At 40.2% G+C, this 18,204-nt stretch overlaps 2 protein-coding genes across 3 annotated transcripts in view; one reads left to right on the top strand and one right to left on the bottom strand.

Annotated features, from left to right (window-relative positions):
• The window catches only part of Cmss1 (cms1 ribosomal small subunit homolog), a 298,119-nt gene that overhangs the window by 18,927 nt on the left and 260,988 nt on the right, over window positions 1–18,204 (top strand). The window lies entirely within an intron of this gene.
• The window catches only part of Filip1l (filamin A interacting protein 1 like), a 238,822-nt gene that overhangs the window by 15,335 nt on the left and 205,283 nt on the right, over window positions 1–18,204 (bottom strand). For both annotated transcript variants that reach the window (XM_021185160.3, XM_029470280.2), the window contains one exon: window positions 7,549–10,324. In XM_021185160.3, coding sequence (XP_021040819.2) covers window positions 7,549–10,324 — 2,776 coding nt within the window. The remainder of the gene's footprint in view (window positions 1–7,548; window positions 10,325–18,204) is intronic.

Here is an 18,204-nt window from a genome sequence, read left to right as displayed (position 1 = left end):
ATCAATAGAAAGAAATTCTCAAGGAATTATTTTGAGTTGTTTGAAGGGTGGTTGTGTTGAAAAGAGGCTGTTAACTGTTATGAGGGGGCATGGGAGGCCAAATTAGAAACAGAATTTAACGCTGATAGAATTGAACCATAACATGTTCCCTTTTCCCTGAACTGGGAAAGTAGACAAGTTGTTGTTGTTGTTGTTGTTGTTGTTTTTTAATGAGAGCATCAGTTTTTCCTTAGTAAGATATGACACTATTTGAAGAGTAGATTTCCTGATCTAGGAATGCAAACTAGGACAAACTTCTAGGCTTCTGCAGAGGCATTAGAAGTAGACTAAGTTGATGAGGCTTGTCTTTATGGATGATATCTTGAACCTTACTGGATAGTTCCACTTCCAACAGAGGTCATCATCTGGCCTTGAGACAGCCACCTACTTGTAAATTCCAGAGTTTGGGTTATAATGCTTCTCCTATTGGTCATGGTCACTCTTTTGCTTGCCATATTTGAAGCTCATATAATTCTATTATATAATAATTATGTTAATTCTCTATACCAATTGGTGGCCCCATCCAAAGCTCACTCTTCATGCTTGGCATTTGTGTACTTTGCCTGCAGAATCATGCTTTAAGGTAAGGATGGAGACTGAGACAGCCTTGTGTTCTTCTTGATGATGAGAAAGCCTTGTGGTCTTTCTCTGCCCCATAGGACATGTAGCCCTCCCACACCTGCTATTTGTGGGTCTTGACTTTTCACAGTCACTGGCTATTGGCCTAACAGTAGCTTTAGGATTCAGGAAAAGTTGGAGGGAAAAATAAATCACTATTGCCTGTTTTATTGACTGTTTTATAAGAAATGAACTCTGGGCTAGGCCTCTCAGGGTAGATTGTTTCAGTTGATGAGAATTGTGAATATTATCCAGATAGAACAATGGTGGGTGAGCCCTTCCTGTGTTTAAGTGCATTATTAGGGTGTTGGTTGAAATGGCATTTATCTGGGGTAATGTTAGGCAAACATGTCTGTCACCATAAGTAGTAGAATACAGTTTATACTGACTGCTTTACCTTGCATTGAAGTAGTTTCAGTGGAAAGAAAATGGGGCAGTGAGAGGCATGTCTTTACTGTGTCAGTTTTGTCACATACTAATGAAAAACTTAGAAAGTCTGTTTTAGTTTATCTCTAAAATTAACAGAATCCCCCCACACACACATTAGGGTTGTCAAAAAATGAAATATTTCATAAAGGACTCATTTCCTCTTAGTCCCCCTCCACTCCCCTATTACGTAGCTTGATTAGCTAGAAGCCTTCTGTGGAGACACAGAGCACTTCCTGTCACTGAATTCAAGGCCTGTCACAATCTAACTGGTCTGTTCCCTTCCTGAGAACCAGCTCAGCTGCACTACGTGTGTGGCATTTGAATGATGGGATATGGTCTCGCCTGCACGCGCTCCAGGTCTGCCAAGTGGGCCTTTAATAGAAACATCCCTGGACCACCTCAGCTTCTCATCCCTGTTAATTTCTCACCTATTCCTCAAATCATCTTCCAATTTGAGTAATACTTTAAATAGAAATTTTAAAATGAGGCTGTAGTTAAAGAGAATTTCCCTGCGATGGCTGACTGATGCCCAAAGTTAGCCAGGAGTGAATTCTTATGATAGCCTGTTGTCCTGATGAAATGACAATGAATTTGTCAATTCTGTCATAGGAACAGTTTTAATTCATTATCAAATTATTACAGTACTCAGAGGTGTTAGACAGTTCTCTCAGTGGACTCTGAGGATTCTTTGGGATACCTGCTTCTCTGATGCATTTGACCACTTACAGCTTTAAGAAGCTAAAAGTGCTTCTTAGCTTTGATAGTTTAAAGGGTCTCTCAGAAAGGAAAGGGCTTGGTGTTTAATCTAAATAAAAATCAATTTAACAGCACTTTTGTTTTGGGAACTTTATTAGCAAGTCACTTGTCTGTCTTATGTTTGCTGGGTTTTGTTTCTTTAGACTGCACTCTCAAGAGTGTGTTCTGGACCCAGGAAGAATAGGGATATAAATTCAGGACTTTGGATTTGGGGAAGAAATAGAGCTTGTTGGTGTCGGGCCACCTGCCACAGATCACTTTAAAGATTTAGTTATTTGTACTTTACTCGTTATGAGACTGGGAACATCCCACCTAATAAATACTAAACCTCATTTTCCATTACACCCTCTAGAGGGCAAACTAGTCTCATTTCCTGGGGCAAGTTTAAAATAATCCAAGAATAGGGGCAACACTTGCCAGTAGCAATATACAGATTTCTATAGCTGTGAAATTCCAACTTCAGGCTGCAAAACAAGCAGATTATTAGATTGTAGCTTAGGATAGATTCTTGTTTTTAGAGATCCCAGTTTGATTCCATTTGGGGACAGGGGTGGGGTGGAGAACAATGTTAACATTAGGAGAATCTCACAAGGCTGTCTTGGGTTTAACTTAGTTACATACAGATCATAAGAAGGTTGCTGTGGTTGGGAAAGTACTAAGGTGGCAGAATGCTTGCCTTGAGTTTAAGAGACCCCAGTTCAATGTCCTATACCACTAATGCCACAAGGGGAGAAAAGAAAAGCAAAGAAAAGCATGTTTGATTCCTCTATTTTTGCTACATGTGGTTTGTCCAATTATATTTTCTCTTGGCACTTCAAAATAAAGAATGAAATTCTTAGAACATAAGAATGTAGAAATAACAGAAATTAATGTAACTGAAGCAAATAAAGTCCTTTCATTTAATATGTCTAAAGACCTACTTTATATATATACTCAGTATGAAAGAAGCTATAAAATGTTTTCAATTTAGAGTTACTTGAATAAATAAAAACATCATAGAATCTTTGATTATAACAGTTTGAAAATAAAATTACCCTTCTAGAAGGAAACAAAATAGTCATAGGAGGCAGAGGCTGGAAGGGAACTGGAGGGGAGAGAGGAGCAGGGGAGGGGAATGAGAAGCAGGATCAGGTTTGGGAGAGAAGCCCAGAGTGCGGGGAGAATGAATGGAAATCTGCAGCTGGGATGGGAAAGGAGAATCTCTAGAAAATCCCTGAGACCTTGGATAGGAGAAGCTCCCATAAGTCAATGCTGGTGATCTTAGCTGAGATGCTTAACAATGGGGATATGGAACCTGAAGAAGCCACCTTCTGTAGCTAGGTAGGACCCTCAGTGGCAGAAATTCAGACCCACCCACAAAACTTTCAACTCAGAACTTGTCCCAACTAAAAGAAATGCAGGGATGGAGCAGAGACCAACGGGAAGGCCAACCAATAACCGACCCAGCTTGAAACCCATCGCATGGGCAAGCACCAATCCCTGACATTATTAATGATACTCTGTTTTGCTTGCAGACAGGAGCCTAGCATAACAGTCCTCTGAGAGGCTCTACCCAGCAGTAGAAAAACAGATGCAGGGACCCACAGCCAAACATTAGATAGAGATCAGGGATACTTCTGGAAGACTTGGAGGAAGGATTGAAGGCTCAGAAATAGATGGAAACCCCACATGAAGACCTACAGAGAGTCAACAAACCTAGACCCCTGGAAGCTCTCAGAATCTTAGTCACCAACTAAAGAACAGACACAGAATGGAGAAAGGGTCCCTTCTACCCCCAGCCTCCATCTCCCAGCACATTTGTAGCAGACAGGCAGCTTAGTCTTAATGACTGCCCAGTCCAGCCTCAGTGGGAGAAGATGCACCTAATCTGTCAGAGACTTGATGTGGGGGGATACCCAGGGGTACCACCCTCCCAGAGGCGAAGGAGGTGAGGGATAGGGGGAGGGACTCAGGGAGGGAGGGAGGGATGGGAGGAGCAGTGTTTGGTATGTAAATTAAGTAATTAATAATACAAAAGTACCCTTTTAGGATCTCAAAGACTGCATGTCTAAAGCCTCAGCATTGTAAAATAGAATTGTGGGGACCTTCTAATTAGAATTTATATAGTCCTGTCACCATTTTGCACAGGCCTAGGTTGAGAATCCCTAATTGGAAAACTTGAAACCTGAAATGCTCCAAAATACAGACCCCTTGAGCACTTAACATGACACTACAGGAAAACAAACCCTTCATACTATATCAGTTCATTTGTGCATAAAATTATCTCAAAATATTGTATAAAATTATCTTTAGGTTCAATATGTAAAAGGTGTTTCCATCGCCAAGCTATCTTACATGTATGTGTGTTTGCATATCCTTAAGGAAAAAAAAAATCCAAAATCTGAAACACCTCTGGTTCCAGCTGAGAAATCCTTTAATATATGTAAGGATGCATTCCTTATAATGTGATAACCTTTTAGTAAAGATGGCTATGTGATTTTCACCCATAAAGAACAATGACATTATCTTGGGAGAGGTTTTGCCTTTACTTGCTTTTATGTTTCATTAGGTTTTTGTTTGTTTGATTGATTGAGATACGGCCTTGTTCTGCAGCCCTAGCTGGCCCAGAGCTTGTCCTGCCTCAGTGTGCTGAGGGCTGGGGTTAGAGTTGTGCCATCCTCTGTTCTGGGTAGTTATTTAGCTTGCCATTACTTGCCCTTGCCCCCACCACAGAAACTTGTCAAGACTTTGCTACGCCTTTTAGATGACAAGCAAACTTGCCAGGATATTTAAGTATGTGGTAGAATTCTACAGCTTAAAAAGCTAATGAAATTAGTGGGGCTGAGTAAATGAAATTTGGCTTTGAAATAGGGACTCTGACCAATGAAAGAAAGTAGGAGCTCTTGGGGCTGAGGAGACATCTCAGAAGTTTCAAGCACCACAAGCACTTATCCATACAGAGACACGCATACATACACATAATTTTAAGAAAATAACAATAAAAGTTACAAAAACAGTCTTCAATCAGCCATTCATGGATAGTGCGCCTCTGCCTTCACATATTTCTTACGAGGAGTTCCCAGCATCACTTCCTTAGTCCTTGTGCCTTTGCAGGCATGTTCCAGTAATTCAGTGAATGGAAATTCTGTAATCTCCCACACAGACTCTCTCATTCCTCTCTCCCTCTACACACACACACACACACACACACACACACACACACACACACACATATGTATGTCTATCATACGTATGTACAGCTTATCAAAAAGTTAAAATTAGAGACAAGAATCTATATTTTATATGTAATCTTATTGAAAAAGAATCCTTTGACTTTAGATATTAGTGACAGTTGTAATAAACTTTGTGTGATTTAGTAACGAGAAGCTACTAAGTTCATTTTGATGTTTCTATGTTAATTATTGCACTCTTGTAAATGAGAGCTAGTCCTTAGAGGCTCTGCAAAATACAGTCAATAGAGATTAACTACCCAGGAAGCCTATTTATAATTGATCTGCAATGATGATTTCTACCCTCTCACAGTCGAGCACATATAGCCTTCTAAAACCATATTAAAAAGAATTTCTATAGATCGCGTTAAAAAAAAAAAAAAACCTTACGAACTAGTTGGGCTGATGGGCAGCCGGAGCTTCCACACTCTTACTAGTTACAATATGCCAAACGTGGATGCCCCTCCCCAGGATGCTCAGGACATCCATGTGGGACCCAGTTGATGAGAAGAATCCCTCAGCTGGTTCTCTCTGCTTGTTTCCCCCATTGCTGTGGAAATATGTTTTCATTCTGTGCCTTTGTGTTTTTGTGTTCTTGAATTCTTCCTGGTTTCCATTCATCATTTTGTGACTAGTTGTTTGATACCATTCAAATCTCACATGTGCCCTCTGGTTTAGTGACTTTAAAAGGAGCCCTTTTTTTCATTGTCGACTTTGAGAGGACTGCAGTGAGCTGTGTAGTTCCTTTCAGAGTTCTATCCTAACTCGACTTAAAAATAACTTTGAAAACAGTTAGACCATCATGTATTTTGTAATACAGTTGGGTCTCTGCCGATTCCCAACCCCAAGATAAATGTGTTTGAACAGAAGCTTCCTCATTCATCATCCGCCTCAGCTTTCTTCCACATTTATTTAATCATGATGCAAGCCCACAGCCTTGGTGTTGCAGTTCATCACCATGGAAGTGTTTCTGTCAACAAATCCTTGCTCTGTATCATAAAATTGATTTTACAGGGGAGAGGAAGATACCTTTGACTTTTGAGAGGTCTTCCCAGTTTGCCTGGATGTTGAGATGAACTGCATTTAAAACAATAACTGGCAGTAAAACTGACTACACCAAATTTTAACAGTTAAGCGTGTGGAACGGGAATGGAAAAGGGAAAATGGCGAATTAGCCGTTCTGAAGTCATCCTTTTAGAATGTGACTTGGGGACTCGATGTGTAATTTAATACGTTCCTTTAAAAGCTGTGCTCTCTGCCCTGAGGTGTGGAGTGTGCTCGGGGGCTACAAGGAGTTTGGTGTCAATCTCTAGGAAGCTTTGGCAGAGATTTTTTTTTTCATGTACCCGGTGAATGGCATAGCAACCACAGAAGAAATCACACGATTACCTCTGCTGCCACGTGGCGTGCTTATTTTTAAAAAAGTCTTTTAACTTGTGCTCCTAACTATCTGCAGCTTTTATTTGCTTCTTGAGAGTTCTTTCAGAAATATAAATTGTATGCTTCTGATTGTAGCCTTACTCACAAGCAGGGTAGGGCAGCACCCACATTAAGTAATTTTGGGAACCAAATAACACAGAACAAGAATTGCACTTTTGTTTTGGAGGAGAATGTCCAGAAGTTTATGTCATAGTGGCTGATTCCAGATTTAGATGTAATATATGCTGTATGGGGTTTCAGTCTGCTTGAGAAACCTAAGCAACCCTTGATAGTCAAGCTAACTTGTAGTTCCAAACTTGCTTTCTGGCTTCCTGTCACCTCCCAGAGCTTTTCATTTTTACCATCAGTGTATTTGTGTGCTCACTAATAGAAACATTTTAATATTATTTTATCCTGTCATCTGAAAACATTTTCTGACTTCTGATAGTTCTCTTTTGAGCACTAAAAATACTGAAGTACATCTCAAGCATGGCAGTAAGTTTGCCATAGTTATTTTGGTTCATTTTGAAGTCATGGAGCGGAACCACTTTTCCTCCTCTAATACGTGACCAGAACTATATATGACAAATAGCTCCTGCTTATTCTATAGGAAAAATTATTGGACATCTTAAACAGGAAATAAAATGATATTGTACATGCAGATATATAACACAGAATGATCAAATGAAAATTGAGCAAGCAATGGCAAAAGTAACAAACTATTTACTGTTTTATAATGTTAAGTAATTCACCAAGACAAGCTGCAGTCAAATTAAAGTGAGTTATGGAAAATGAAATACATAAAGATGTATTTATACAGGTGCAGACTAAATATTTTCCATACAGGTATGTAAATAAAAAGATATACAGTAAGTGCACACTTGATGTGACTATGCAGGCAACACATAGTTAGTTCCAGATACTCTTGTTCAGTCCATGCACAAATCTTCCCAAAGTACAGGTTTAGTCATTCTTCTAAGGGATTTGGAGGGGTGATTAAAAAGGGACTGAGTTCCTTGCAAGAATATCAGTATGAACTGGATGAGGGTGAGGGTGGTCAGTTATATATATTACTTACTGTAATTTGTGATTGTCGAGGAAGAGGTGTGGCTGTTGGTGTGATAGTAATACTGCTGGTGACTTTATTGGTTGTTTTGTTTAGTGCCCCATTAGTTAAGCCTTGAGTTCTGTTATCCTGCAGCGGTGCTGAAGGGCTGGCGGGTCTCATGGGGCCAGCCACAGCTTGCATGTAAGGACTTCCTAAGTGAATGTGGATTTTATTATCCTCAGTAGTTATCACACTTGAGCTGTTACTGTTTGAACGTTGAAACTGCCATGATGACTGCCGGTCTGGGGAGACTCTGAAAATTGCATGCTTGGCGCTGATTTCTATTGGCTCTGGGGAGCAGCCTTGCTCAGGAGAACTAGGTGAACCAGTCATAGCCAAAACCTGAATAGGTGACATTGTCCGTTCTGGAGTCACAGAACCACAGGACTCTGGGGTCTGTGCTCTGGCAAAGGTTGCCATGGTAACTGGGGGCATGCTTTGCTCTAAGTTCATAAGGCTTTCTGTAGAGCTTTTGGACTTAATTGGTGTTATAGAGGCATTTTGGAGAATGGTAATCCTTTGCTTTGGGGTGCCACAGTTTGGTATCACCGCTGTGCTGGTGTAGGAGTGAGGACTCTCTGTGGTTGGACTTGTGATTTCAAGAGTAGCTGTATTTTGAATGTGGTCTGGAGTAACCTTTATGTGAAGTGGCTGCCCAGGTGTGTGACTTAGAACTAGATCTCCAGGTTGTACAAAGTTGCCATTGGACTTGGTTTGTATTTTTCCATTCTGAGGATGGCCCTCCTTGGATTTCATCCAGGGAATCCATAGTTTCCTGTTCATAGGAAGAGAAGAAGACTGGCTGCATCTGAAGGACAGCACAGACTCCTCCTCATTAGGGTCGTCATCCTGGTCCTCGTTCTCCTCATAGAACTGACCATTGATCACTGCTCTTTCCAGAGGAATGAGGCTCTTGTAGTCTGGTGGCTCACTGTCCGCTGCTTCCGTTTGAACTTCTTTGGAAAATACTTGCGGGTCAGAGATTCTTCTTCCGTTGAGACTAGGCCGGAGGCTCTTACTAAAGTGCCTATATCTTTCTAGCTCTTTAGTGAGGTTTTCAATCTCCCTTCCCAAATCTCTGTTCCTGTTTTCTTGTTGGTTGAGTTTCTTTTGCAGAAGGGAGTGGTCTCCTTGGAGGTGACATATTAGGTCCTCTGTGGCCATGTACTCGTGAATTTTCTCTTTTAATGCATCCACTTCTCTGGACAGGTGCCCTGATTTTGCTTCTTCCTCCTGGAGCCTCCTAAAAAGCCACTGCTCGTGGCTGGACTCTGTCTTTTCGGCCAACTTGTACTTGGCAAGTTCCATCTTGGCATGGTCCAGCTCCTGAGACAGAAGCTGAGCCTTGTCTCTCTCGGCAGCATACCTCCGTTCTAAGGTCTCGTACTCATCCTCTGTTTTCATGAGGTCATCCTCAATGGCTTTCATATCCTTTAGCTTCAGTTTCAGCTTTTCCACTTCTTGAGAGAGCTCTTTAATCTTATTGTTTTCTTGGTGTAATGCTGCTGTGGACTTACTGGAGTCTTGGTTTAATTTGTTCTTTACAAAATCTTTCTCAATTGCTTCCAGCGACTGAAGCCTGTTTTTCAATATAGTAACTTTTGACAAGAGATCATGTCCTTTCTCTTCTTCTGCTTTCAGTTTATTTCTGAGGTCATCTCTCTCCTTGGTTACACTGTACATCTTCTCTTCTGCATCAGTTTTGGACTTGAGTGCCCTCTTGGTTTCCTCAATTAACTTCTCAGTCACTGTTGTTACTTTATTTTGCTCAGCTTGGAGCTGAGAGGTGGTGCTTTGTAACTTATCTTCCGTTTGCTTTAATTTTTCACTCATTGTTTTGCGTTCATCTACAAGCATCACAGTTAAAGTTTTCAGTTTAGTTAAATCATCCTTTAGTGTGATTTCTGTCTTTTCTAGACGACTTTCAATGGCTTCTAGCTCTTTGATTCTGGCATTTAAACTCTCCAGCTCTTCAGACAATTGCTTTGTGGTCATCTTTTCTTTTTCTAAATTGCATTTCAGAGAGTAGCATTCTTGTTTGCTTTTATCTAAAGCATCTTCTAATTTTTCCAGAGCCGTGATCCTTACACTAAGTTTGTCAACCTCTAGTTTGAAGTCTTTACTCTGTACTGTCTCTTTCTCAAGCCTCTTATTGAGGTCTCTGCACTGCTCCTCCATTTTTATGAGCTCTTCATCTTTCCCCTCCATGTCCAGCACGCGCTTCCTGAGCTCATCCACTTCATCCATGATGCCAGAGTTTCCATATTCTCCCTTGTTTATTTTGTCTTTTATATCCTGCAGCTCTTCCTCGGCTTTTCTTAAAGACCTGTTGGTCTCTTCTAACTCATCAATTTGCCGACTGAGTGCTGCCAGCTTCTGTCGGAGCTGGCGATTTTGACTGTCCTCGTTGGTGAGCTTCGCCATAATTTTGTCTTGGTTTTGGTGAAATTCTGTGGTCTGTGTCTGCAGTTCTTTTTCTAGTCTGGTTGCCTTCTGCTCTTCTTCCTGAGCTCTGGCCTCAGCAAGGGCTAGTTTACCCTGTGTTTCCTTTGCACTTGTGGTCAGAGCTTGGATTTTCTGTCTTTGAAGGGCGAGTTGAGCTGTAAGCCGTTGTTGTTCGTCCACCACCATCAAAGCAAAGGACTTCAGCTTGGTCAGCTCCTCCTTCAGGGCCTTGATCCTCTTCTCCTTTTCTTGCGCCTTCTTTTCCTGGGACTCAGTTTCTTGATCAATTAGTTTCTTTAATCTGAAAATACAAGAGCACAGACTGCAGTGAGTGCTTTAGGAATTCACCAGCTGTAATTAACCTTCTTTGTAATATAAAGCAATTGTTCATAGTTAGCATCCTGAGAAGTGTCTTGAGTTTGAGGGAAGAGACTCCTTATTAAAAAAACGAAAAACAAAACAAAAAACCCAGATACCTTGCTAAGGTATCTTTTAAAATTTGTTTAACATTGATTAGTAACAGTTCGAGTTCACCGTTAGGCTTAGAAGAGTATAGGCAATAGTATTTGTTCTAAATTGTGTAGCATGATCCCTGGGTAGTGCAACCTGAAAGCTGTAAAGGAAGGTACAGACTTAAGATTTCAGTTAGACTTGGCTTTGAGACTACACCGGCCCTGACCAGCTAGTTAACCTACATAGTTCTCCATTTCCTCAAATGATCTCGGGCTTTTGTGAAAGTGAGGCAATTCATCCATCTAACATTATCTCAGTCCTGGCATTTGGTAAACATTTGATAACTGTTGCCATGGCACTTTTTGAATTACTCATTCTTGCCCTGTGTTAAGTGGCTTGCTTGAGCCATTACACATGTGCTATATTACTAGTTACTGTTTAACACATTGATTATTCGGTAAAATAGCATTTTATTCTATTTGTTTAGGAGTTATGGACAGCATGGATACAAAAGTGTATTAAAATGGTGGTTTGCACTAATAAGATAGCATGTTGGGAACCACTTTATGTGTCTTTGTCTGATTGTCATGTAAGAGGGGAACTAAGAGGCAACTGAGTTAGGGTTTGGAGTGTTCTAACATGTTCAAAGGCAAGGAGCTTAACAGTAAAGAGCTTCCTGATAAGAAATCCAGTGCTAGAAATACAGAAACCCTGTTAGCAGGAACATAGAGAATTCCTCTTAAATGACTCTAACACACTACTTTTCTTCATTTAAAATTATCTATCGTAACAGGAAGACATGCAGAATATATGTTCTTTCCCATGCACTTGGCTACCTCTGTAGAGATGGTACAGTTAACTTGTGAGTCTCGTAATTATACTGGGAATTGGCTAATTATAGATGATGTAATTGCAGCGCTGTGGTATGGTGCAGAAGCTAAAATAGAATGGAATTACTGAAAAGTAAAAGGACTAACAACTTGAAAATATAAATATGTGCTTTTTAATCAAGCCTGTAGAGTTCATAATATGTCAATAAGCCTGTTTAAGCCAGCCTGCCTGCCTATTTATCTATCCATCCATCCATCTATGTGTCTTGTAGTTTCTGCTGAGGCTGGCCTTGAACATGGTCCTTTCTGCCTCATTTAGGATTATAGTACTTTACCATGCCTGGCTTAATAAATCTATTCTAAAATCTTAATTAATTAACAATCTGCTGTCTTTCATCCTTGTCCCAGAGTACTTGTAAATTAAGAATCTGAGAGAACTTTTTTTTTTTTAAAGTAAACAAATTTAGGGCAGTCTAGAGAATAAAGACTTCTTTATGAGACCCTAATCTGTTCTTTGTATAATATAGAAGAAGGAAAAGGGAGCATGTTTAAAATAATCACATAATGTAAGAATTCTTAAGCTTTTTGGGTGATAGGATCTTGTTTTAGTTTGTCCTGTTTTAAGGATCTGACAAAAGGCTGACATGTAAAGTTCAGAAGCTACTGGGCAGGATGCTGGGGTGCGGCTGCTGGTGAGCTCATCTGTGGTCTTGGCAGGAGACTTCATGACTCTCCCTGCCTGAGACACCTGGGAGCCTGAGAACCATGCTGATTCTTCCTGGAGGTTAGAGATGTGTAGTTCACGGCAAGGGTCAGGGTAAGCGGCTATGGTGGCAGAACAGCTCCACAAACGTGAGCAGAGAGAGTCTCTGCCCTGCCTTAGCTTCCTTTTCACACTTGATGGTGACAACAAGGCATTGCAGCAGCTCAGAGTCTTCCTTTACTGGAGAACAATTTCACAACAACTCTCAAGGATTTCTTCTCAGCTTTTTAAACAAGAGCACATGCTGTCCCCTCTCTCCGGAAAGGGGGATAGGTTTTCTTTTAAGTACAGTAAAAGACCCTTAAAGTGGAATAACTAAGTCCTGTCACTAGAGTAATCAGCTTATTGTGCTCAGTGTTTTAGTGGCAGGCATGGTGCACCTTTCCAGCATGATGGAAGTGCCATTCACCTTCTTCCTGGTTTTCATCATCTTGCTGATCTGTCCATCTCCCTAAGCTCCACCACCAATGCAAACATAGAGAACTGATGAGGCCAGGAGATTTGCTCCAGTCCGAGGAACATGTACACCTAGTAATACTATCCTCCCTGCTGACTAGGCCCAAGTTTTACACCCAATTTTTACATGACTCAAATTCAAGCCAGACTGCAGACCACACCCCAGAATTGATCCAGAAACATGATATCTGTGTCTATCAGGGAAACTATCTGAATTGGAAACTGGAGTTAAAGGAAAGATGTTACTTTTAATTGTATGGAAAAATATACATACACACATATATACACACAGTGATCTTATAAACCTTATTCTTTTAACACCTACATTTTTTAAAAGTTCAAGTTGAAATTGGTACAGAAGATTGGCACATTTTACTCTCTACCATACAATCTAAAAATCTCCATTAACAAACTAGGTAGTCAAGTCATTCTTTGGGAAGAGAGTCTAATTTTTAAGTGATAGCTGTGTAGGAATGTCCTAAAATTTCCCCAGTGTCCCCAGATGAGCTCAGATAACTACTGCTTTCTATCCAGAGGATCTGTCTTAAGCTGCTATTGTTCCTGTGCTCTCTTGGGATTCTCTATAGCTCATTCTAGAGGAGTTTTAAGCCTAGGAAAATTCTTTTGGTAAGCATTTGCTACATATGGAGGCTACTCTGAAAGGGTTGTTGGGAAGAGATAGCTCACTGGACACAAGCTTATCAGGCAGAGTATATGGGGAATGTGAATGTAAGCATTGGTTTCCTTTACGTTCCCCATGGTTGCAGCCCTGCAAAGTTTGTGTGCTCTTGGGTGTGCATGCACCTCCATTTGAAGACTACTGTCTTGAAGGACTCATGTTCATACTCAAATGCTGACATTACAGGATTACAGGAACATCCTGTCCAATAAAAACGGGTTGAGGAAGCTGATTTTATGGACACAAATGTGAGGTAAAGAAATCCAAACTGACTTAAAGCAATGCCTTATTACAGCTTTTGAGTTTCTTTTATGGCTTAAAGTTGTTTCAACTTACTGTGATTCATCATTCATTCATTACTATGTGCAATGCCAATTACTTGCTTTTTCAAAAATATCACATCTGTCATCTTGAGTGTTTTTGTACCAACCATAATGCTGGCTTTTCAATATGAATGACATTCAGAGAGTCTTTTCAGTTTTTATTTATATGCATATATGTCAACATGCATCAGCCTGTATTTTTCTTCTCAGTGTGACATGGTTAATAATATGCACCATATAATGCACACATAAAACAGATGGCGCCCATCTAAATACTGTACAGCCAGTCATACCCATAGGATTTATTTTACAGTTCTCACAATGTTTTGATATTATTTGTGGACATCATAATCAACCCCTCTAAAATATTAACTTCTTGAGAATACACCATGCATGTAAGGGATTTATTTATGTTTTTCACACTGGCTCTTGAGAAGTCGTATGTATGGAAGGAACCAAATGAGGAGTGTTTGAATGAATGAATGGATGGATGGTTTTTGTTTTTTGTTCTCCATCCTATGGAGAACGTTAGCATTGTCCTAAGCAGTTTTGTTTACTTTTTAAAGATCATTTTCTAGTGTTTAACATACAGGTTTTAGGTATTTAAGGAAATGTGGTATGAGTAAGTCTCTTCCTCAGTGTTTTCTAAATACATCATTGTCTCTATTTCATAATTATGGAGCCTCTAAAAAACCAAGACGGCTAGAACCATTTCTTTCTTTCTCCACATCTTCGTACCCTGACTCTGTCTGGTTAGTTGGTTAGGAGAGTTTCAGTGATCACATGCTAGCCCATCATGTTCCTTAATAGAGGCTACTCCGATACTTTTTCTTTCTGATTTGGTGCGCTGATCCTTAAGCAGAATACTGCATCCACACACTGCTTTCTTCACGTTTATATGTGTGTTCTCCTGGCTGTCAGTTCTGGTACTTTGGTTGTGTTATACCCCATTTTATGTTGTTTTTAATTCTTGCTTTATTATGTCATTTTAATCATTGCATTGTACTGATAACAAGTTCTAGCAGTGTGAAGAGTAAAACATGGAATTTGTTGGAAGGCTTCCTCCTTTTAAGATAGTTACTGTAATTTATGTTTCCTGCTGTGCTCCTTGCCTTGTCAATGGGACTTTTCACTGTTTAGTCTAATTTTTAGGAGCATTCATAAAAATACTTATGACCAGCCTTTTTTATTCTGTGTATGCCTTTTATTTATCTTACAAGTCAAAGGGTTGTTCTTTTTCCCCCCTTTTAATTACAGTTACCGCATACCACAGCTATGCTGTAATGCTCAGTTCATCTAACTTGGTCAGCAAGATCCAGAAGAACAGTCAGAATTTTTTTTTTTTTTTTTTTTTTTTTTGGCATCTGCTAGCCAAGTATGCGTGTACATCTGTGTCTGCTCTATGTCTCTGTTACCGAAGACCCTGTCATCATTGTTGAGATCATTTAGAGATACCATAAATGGGCCCAGATTCAGTAAGCATTAGAGTATGAAGTAAAGGAGAGGAGGTTGTTCGGGTATATATGAAAAAAGTGAGTTAGGATTCATAATTTGGACAATCTTACTTAGTTCTCTATTTGTCAGAGAGAGTGAAATAACAGAGCTTGGGAAATGTCATCAGATAAACAGAATTCTGGGAGGACCTCAGAGCAGGAACTGGTAAGAGAACAAAGTAATAAACTGAAGGTTCCCTTAAAGAAAAATGCTAAAAGGTTAGATTACAGAATTAAAATAAAAGGCCAAGTTCAGAGAGTTGGAGAGGAAAAGGCAGATGACTTCAAAGAGTATATTTCATCTTAAAGCCAAAGGAGGTACTTGTGAAATCTGGGCTAGCCCTGGCCCCCACACCAGGTGGCCACTTGGAAGCCTTGGGCTGGGCTTGGGAAAGGAAATGGAACAGGGACAGAAGACTACCTTATTGAACATGAGCTGAATTGTGTGTTGTGTGCTCCTGAGCTCTAGTATCAGGAACCTTTCTAGTTAGAACACTTGTGGTAATGAGTGTTGGCTTAATGGCACTGATGTGGGCCTGGATGTAGCATTTGTCTATCATGCCAGAGGTACTGGGCTTAATCCCCAGTACTACAACAAGATTAAACAAAAGATAAAACAAAAGGTTTTAAAGTGCTACAAATCTTGTGACCCAGCCATCTTTCAGTTCAAAATTTTTATACTAAGAACAGAGGCAGGCGGATTTCTGAGTTTGAGGACAGCCAGGGCTACACAGAGAAACCCTGTCTCAAAAAACAAAAACAACAACAACAAAAAGAAATACTTAATCTGCTATTTATGTGAACAGTTAGGGGAGGTTGCAGTAGCAAGAGAGAACTTTAACCAAAAGCATACATTACTGAAATGGTATGGAGAACCTACTAACTTGTGTAGGGTAAGGGGACAGACAGGGCCACCTTTGCTCACTCCCTTCTGAAATGTGCTTCTTAGCTATTTGGAAAAGATGCCTCACATCAAAGGTGTTCTCCCTTTCCAGACTTTACATTTTGGTTGATAGCATGTTCTCTCTTTCCAAGTGAACAGATTTTTCAGTCTTCACCAGACCAAGTTTCAAGTAGAGTTCTCCTTGAACTAACTTCCTAGGTCTGCTTGGGCCTGCCGCAGCCATGACAGGACTGCTCTGTGCACTTCTCTTTAGGGGAAAGCATTCACGCATGAGATGCTTTGGATTATCATGAAGCCTATGCCTTCCCAACAGTGTTGTGACACCTAGCAGAACTCTAAATGTCAGGTGGGAGTGGTGTTCAGGTTCCTAATACTGTGGCTGCTTGTTCTTATTATCCTTTCCAACCCTCCTGAGCTTCACCTTTTACCTTCTTTTGTACCCTCATGTTTGCCTTCTTTCACCTAGGGCTTGTTCCCCACTCTCCTTACTAGTAGTTGACAATAAGTAACGTAGATAGTTGAGTGACAGTAGCCTGTGCTCTGGTCAACCCTGAAACATGCGTTAGTGGTCTGTACCAACTAATGAGAAATGTTTGCACACATTATAAATGTACCAGCACTCGGGGGTTGAGATGGAGAATTGTCTGGCTAAGAATTGCCATTTAGGATGAGTTAATTTATGGGAAAACTTTTGAAAAATATTCTTGTAGTAGTTACCTCTGGTATTCATACCTTTTTTTTTAAATCTGCTGCTCAATTGAATTTGAGATCAGCCATTAGTTTTCATTTCTCTTTTTGTTCACAGATCTACTCCTCAGCTCTTCTCCCTTCCCAGAAGAAAGTGAGCGTACAATTTCCAGTGCAGTGCAGCGTACCAAATGGATGTCACTAGCTCACCTCCCCAAAGCCTGTCTGACACTCGAGTCAAACTGAGTCAAACTTATTCTTCCTCCTGTAAACGTGAAAGTGCACCTTCTCTGCTGGGCTCACAACTCAGACTTGATCTGTTTGGGCATGCAAAGGTGGCAGGGTGGGCCAGCTGACTTAGGACAGACCTGAAGGGCACAGACTTCTGTTTTTGTTTTCCTGTAAATATTTGGTAGGCTTTGCTTCTTGAGTTAAAAATAAATTGTTAAGACCACTAAGATTATTTATGTTTTGTGATCTGTTCAAAAAAAAAAACAACAAGGTTTGGAGGATGCAGCTATGCAAAGCTGCCTGCCTCCCTCCTGAGATCATAAGAGGTTGAAAGATAGGAACTGATAACTTAAGGCTTTTATATTGGGAGATTTTTGACAGGATCTCCCTAGAATAGGTCAAGTTGTCCTTGAACGTGCAATCTCCCTGTCTCAGCCTCTAAGTGTCTGCATCACCATTAGTGGCTCATATTGTTCCATTAGTGAAGTTGTCGTTGATTTTATATGCTTTTAATTCTTTGAGCAATATGGATTTCAGTCTTTGTTTACAGATTAGTATTTACAAATAAATATTTCAACATTTGAACATTAAAAGTTGGCATCCCACTTTATTATTTATCTTCCAAACTGTAACTACTGATGCTAATTTCTTCCTGTACTTTCCAGACTAGAGTGTCTAGAAACAGACAAACAAATGAAAGGTCCCCGGTCTCTCCTCTTACACGAATACTACTTAATCCATCCTTTCTGTCATACAGCCCTTCTTGGAGATTAGTCCAATAGATCACTGTCCTCAAGCAGGGGCAGAAAAGTAAATTAATCTGGCTATGAAATAAGTCATTTAAATTTGCCAGACTTTAAAAGACAAAATAATGGGTAAAGTTATGGGAAAGTTTTCAGTAGGGAGATAAATTCTAATAGTGAAAATATTAATGTAAAACAGCACCTTGCTGTATATTCCTGCCATTGAGCTTACAGCTTTTTGGTAGTCTTGGAACTGGACTCTAGGTCCCAGTGTGCTATGTGGCACCCACACAAGAGAATACAGACAGACTGAAGGTCTTTAATGTCTCACCTGATTTTACTTAATTCTTTTAGCTGTATAAGCAAGCACTTATCTTTACAGGATAGGGAGGAACTAAACATATATAATTTAGAACAGTTAACATACTGAACAGCACAGATAACCAAACCAGAATGAGAATATATTGGGAGCTAAACCTGTGCTTCACAAAGTCACATGCCCACCCCCACTTAACCATGTCACATGAGAGAGAACACACATAGGCCATAAAAGAGTTTGCTGTTTCTTCCATCTGACCCACTGGTCTCCCCTTTACTCAATATGCCCCAAGTCATACCA

This window comes from Mus caroli, unplaced genomic scaffold, assembly GCF_978045245.1.
Source record: "Mus caroli unplaced genomic scaffold, Mus_caroli_1 scaffold_17, whole genome shotgun sequence".
NCBI lineage: Eukaryota > Metazoa > Chordata > Mammalia > Rodentia > Muridae > Mus > Mus caroli.
This window is presented reverse-complemented; position numbering and strand designations above follow the sequence as displayed.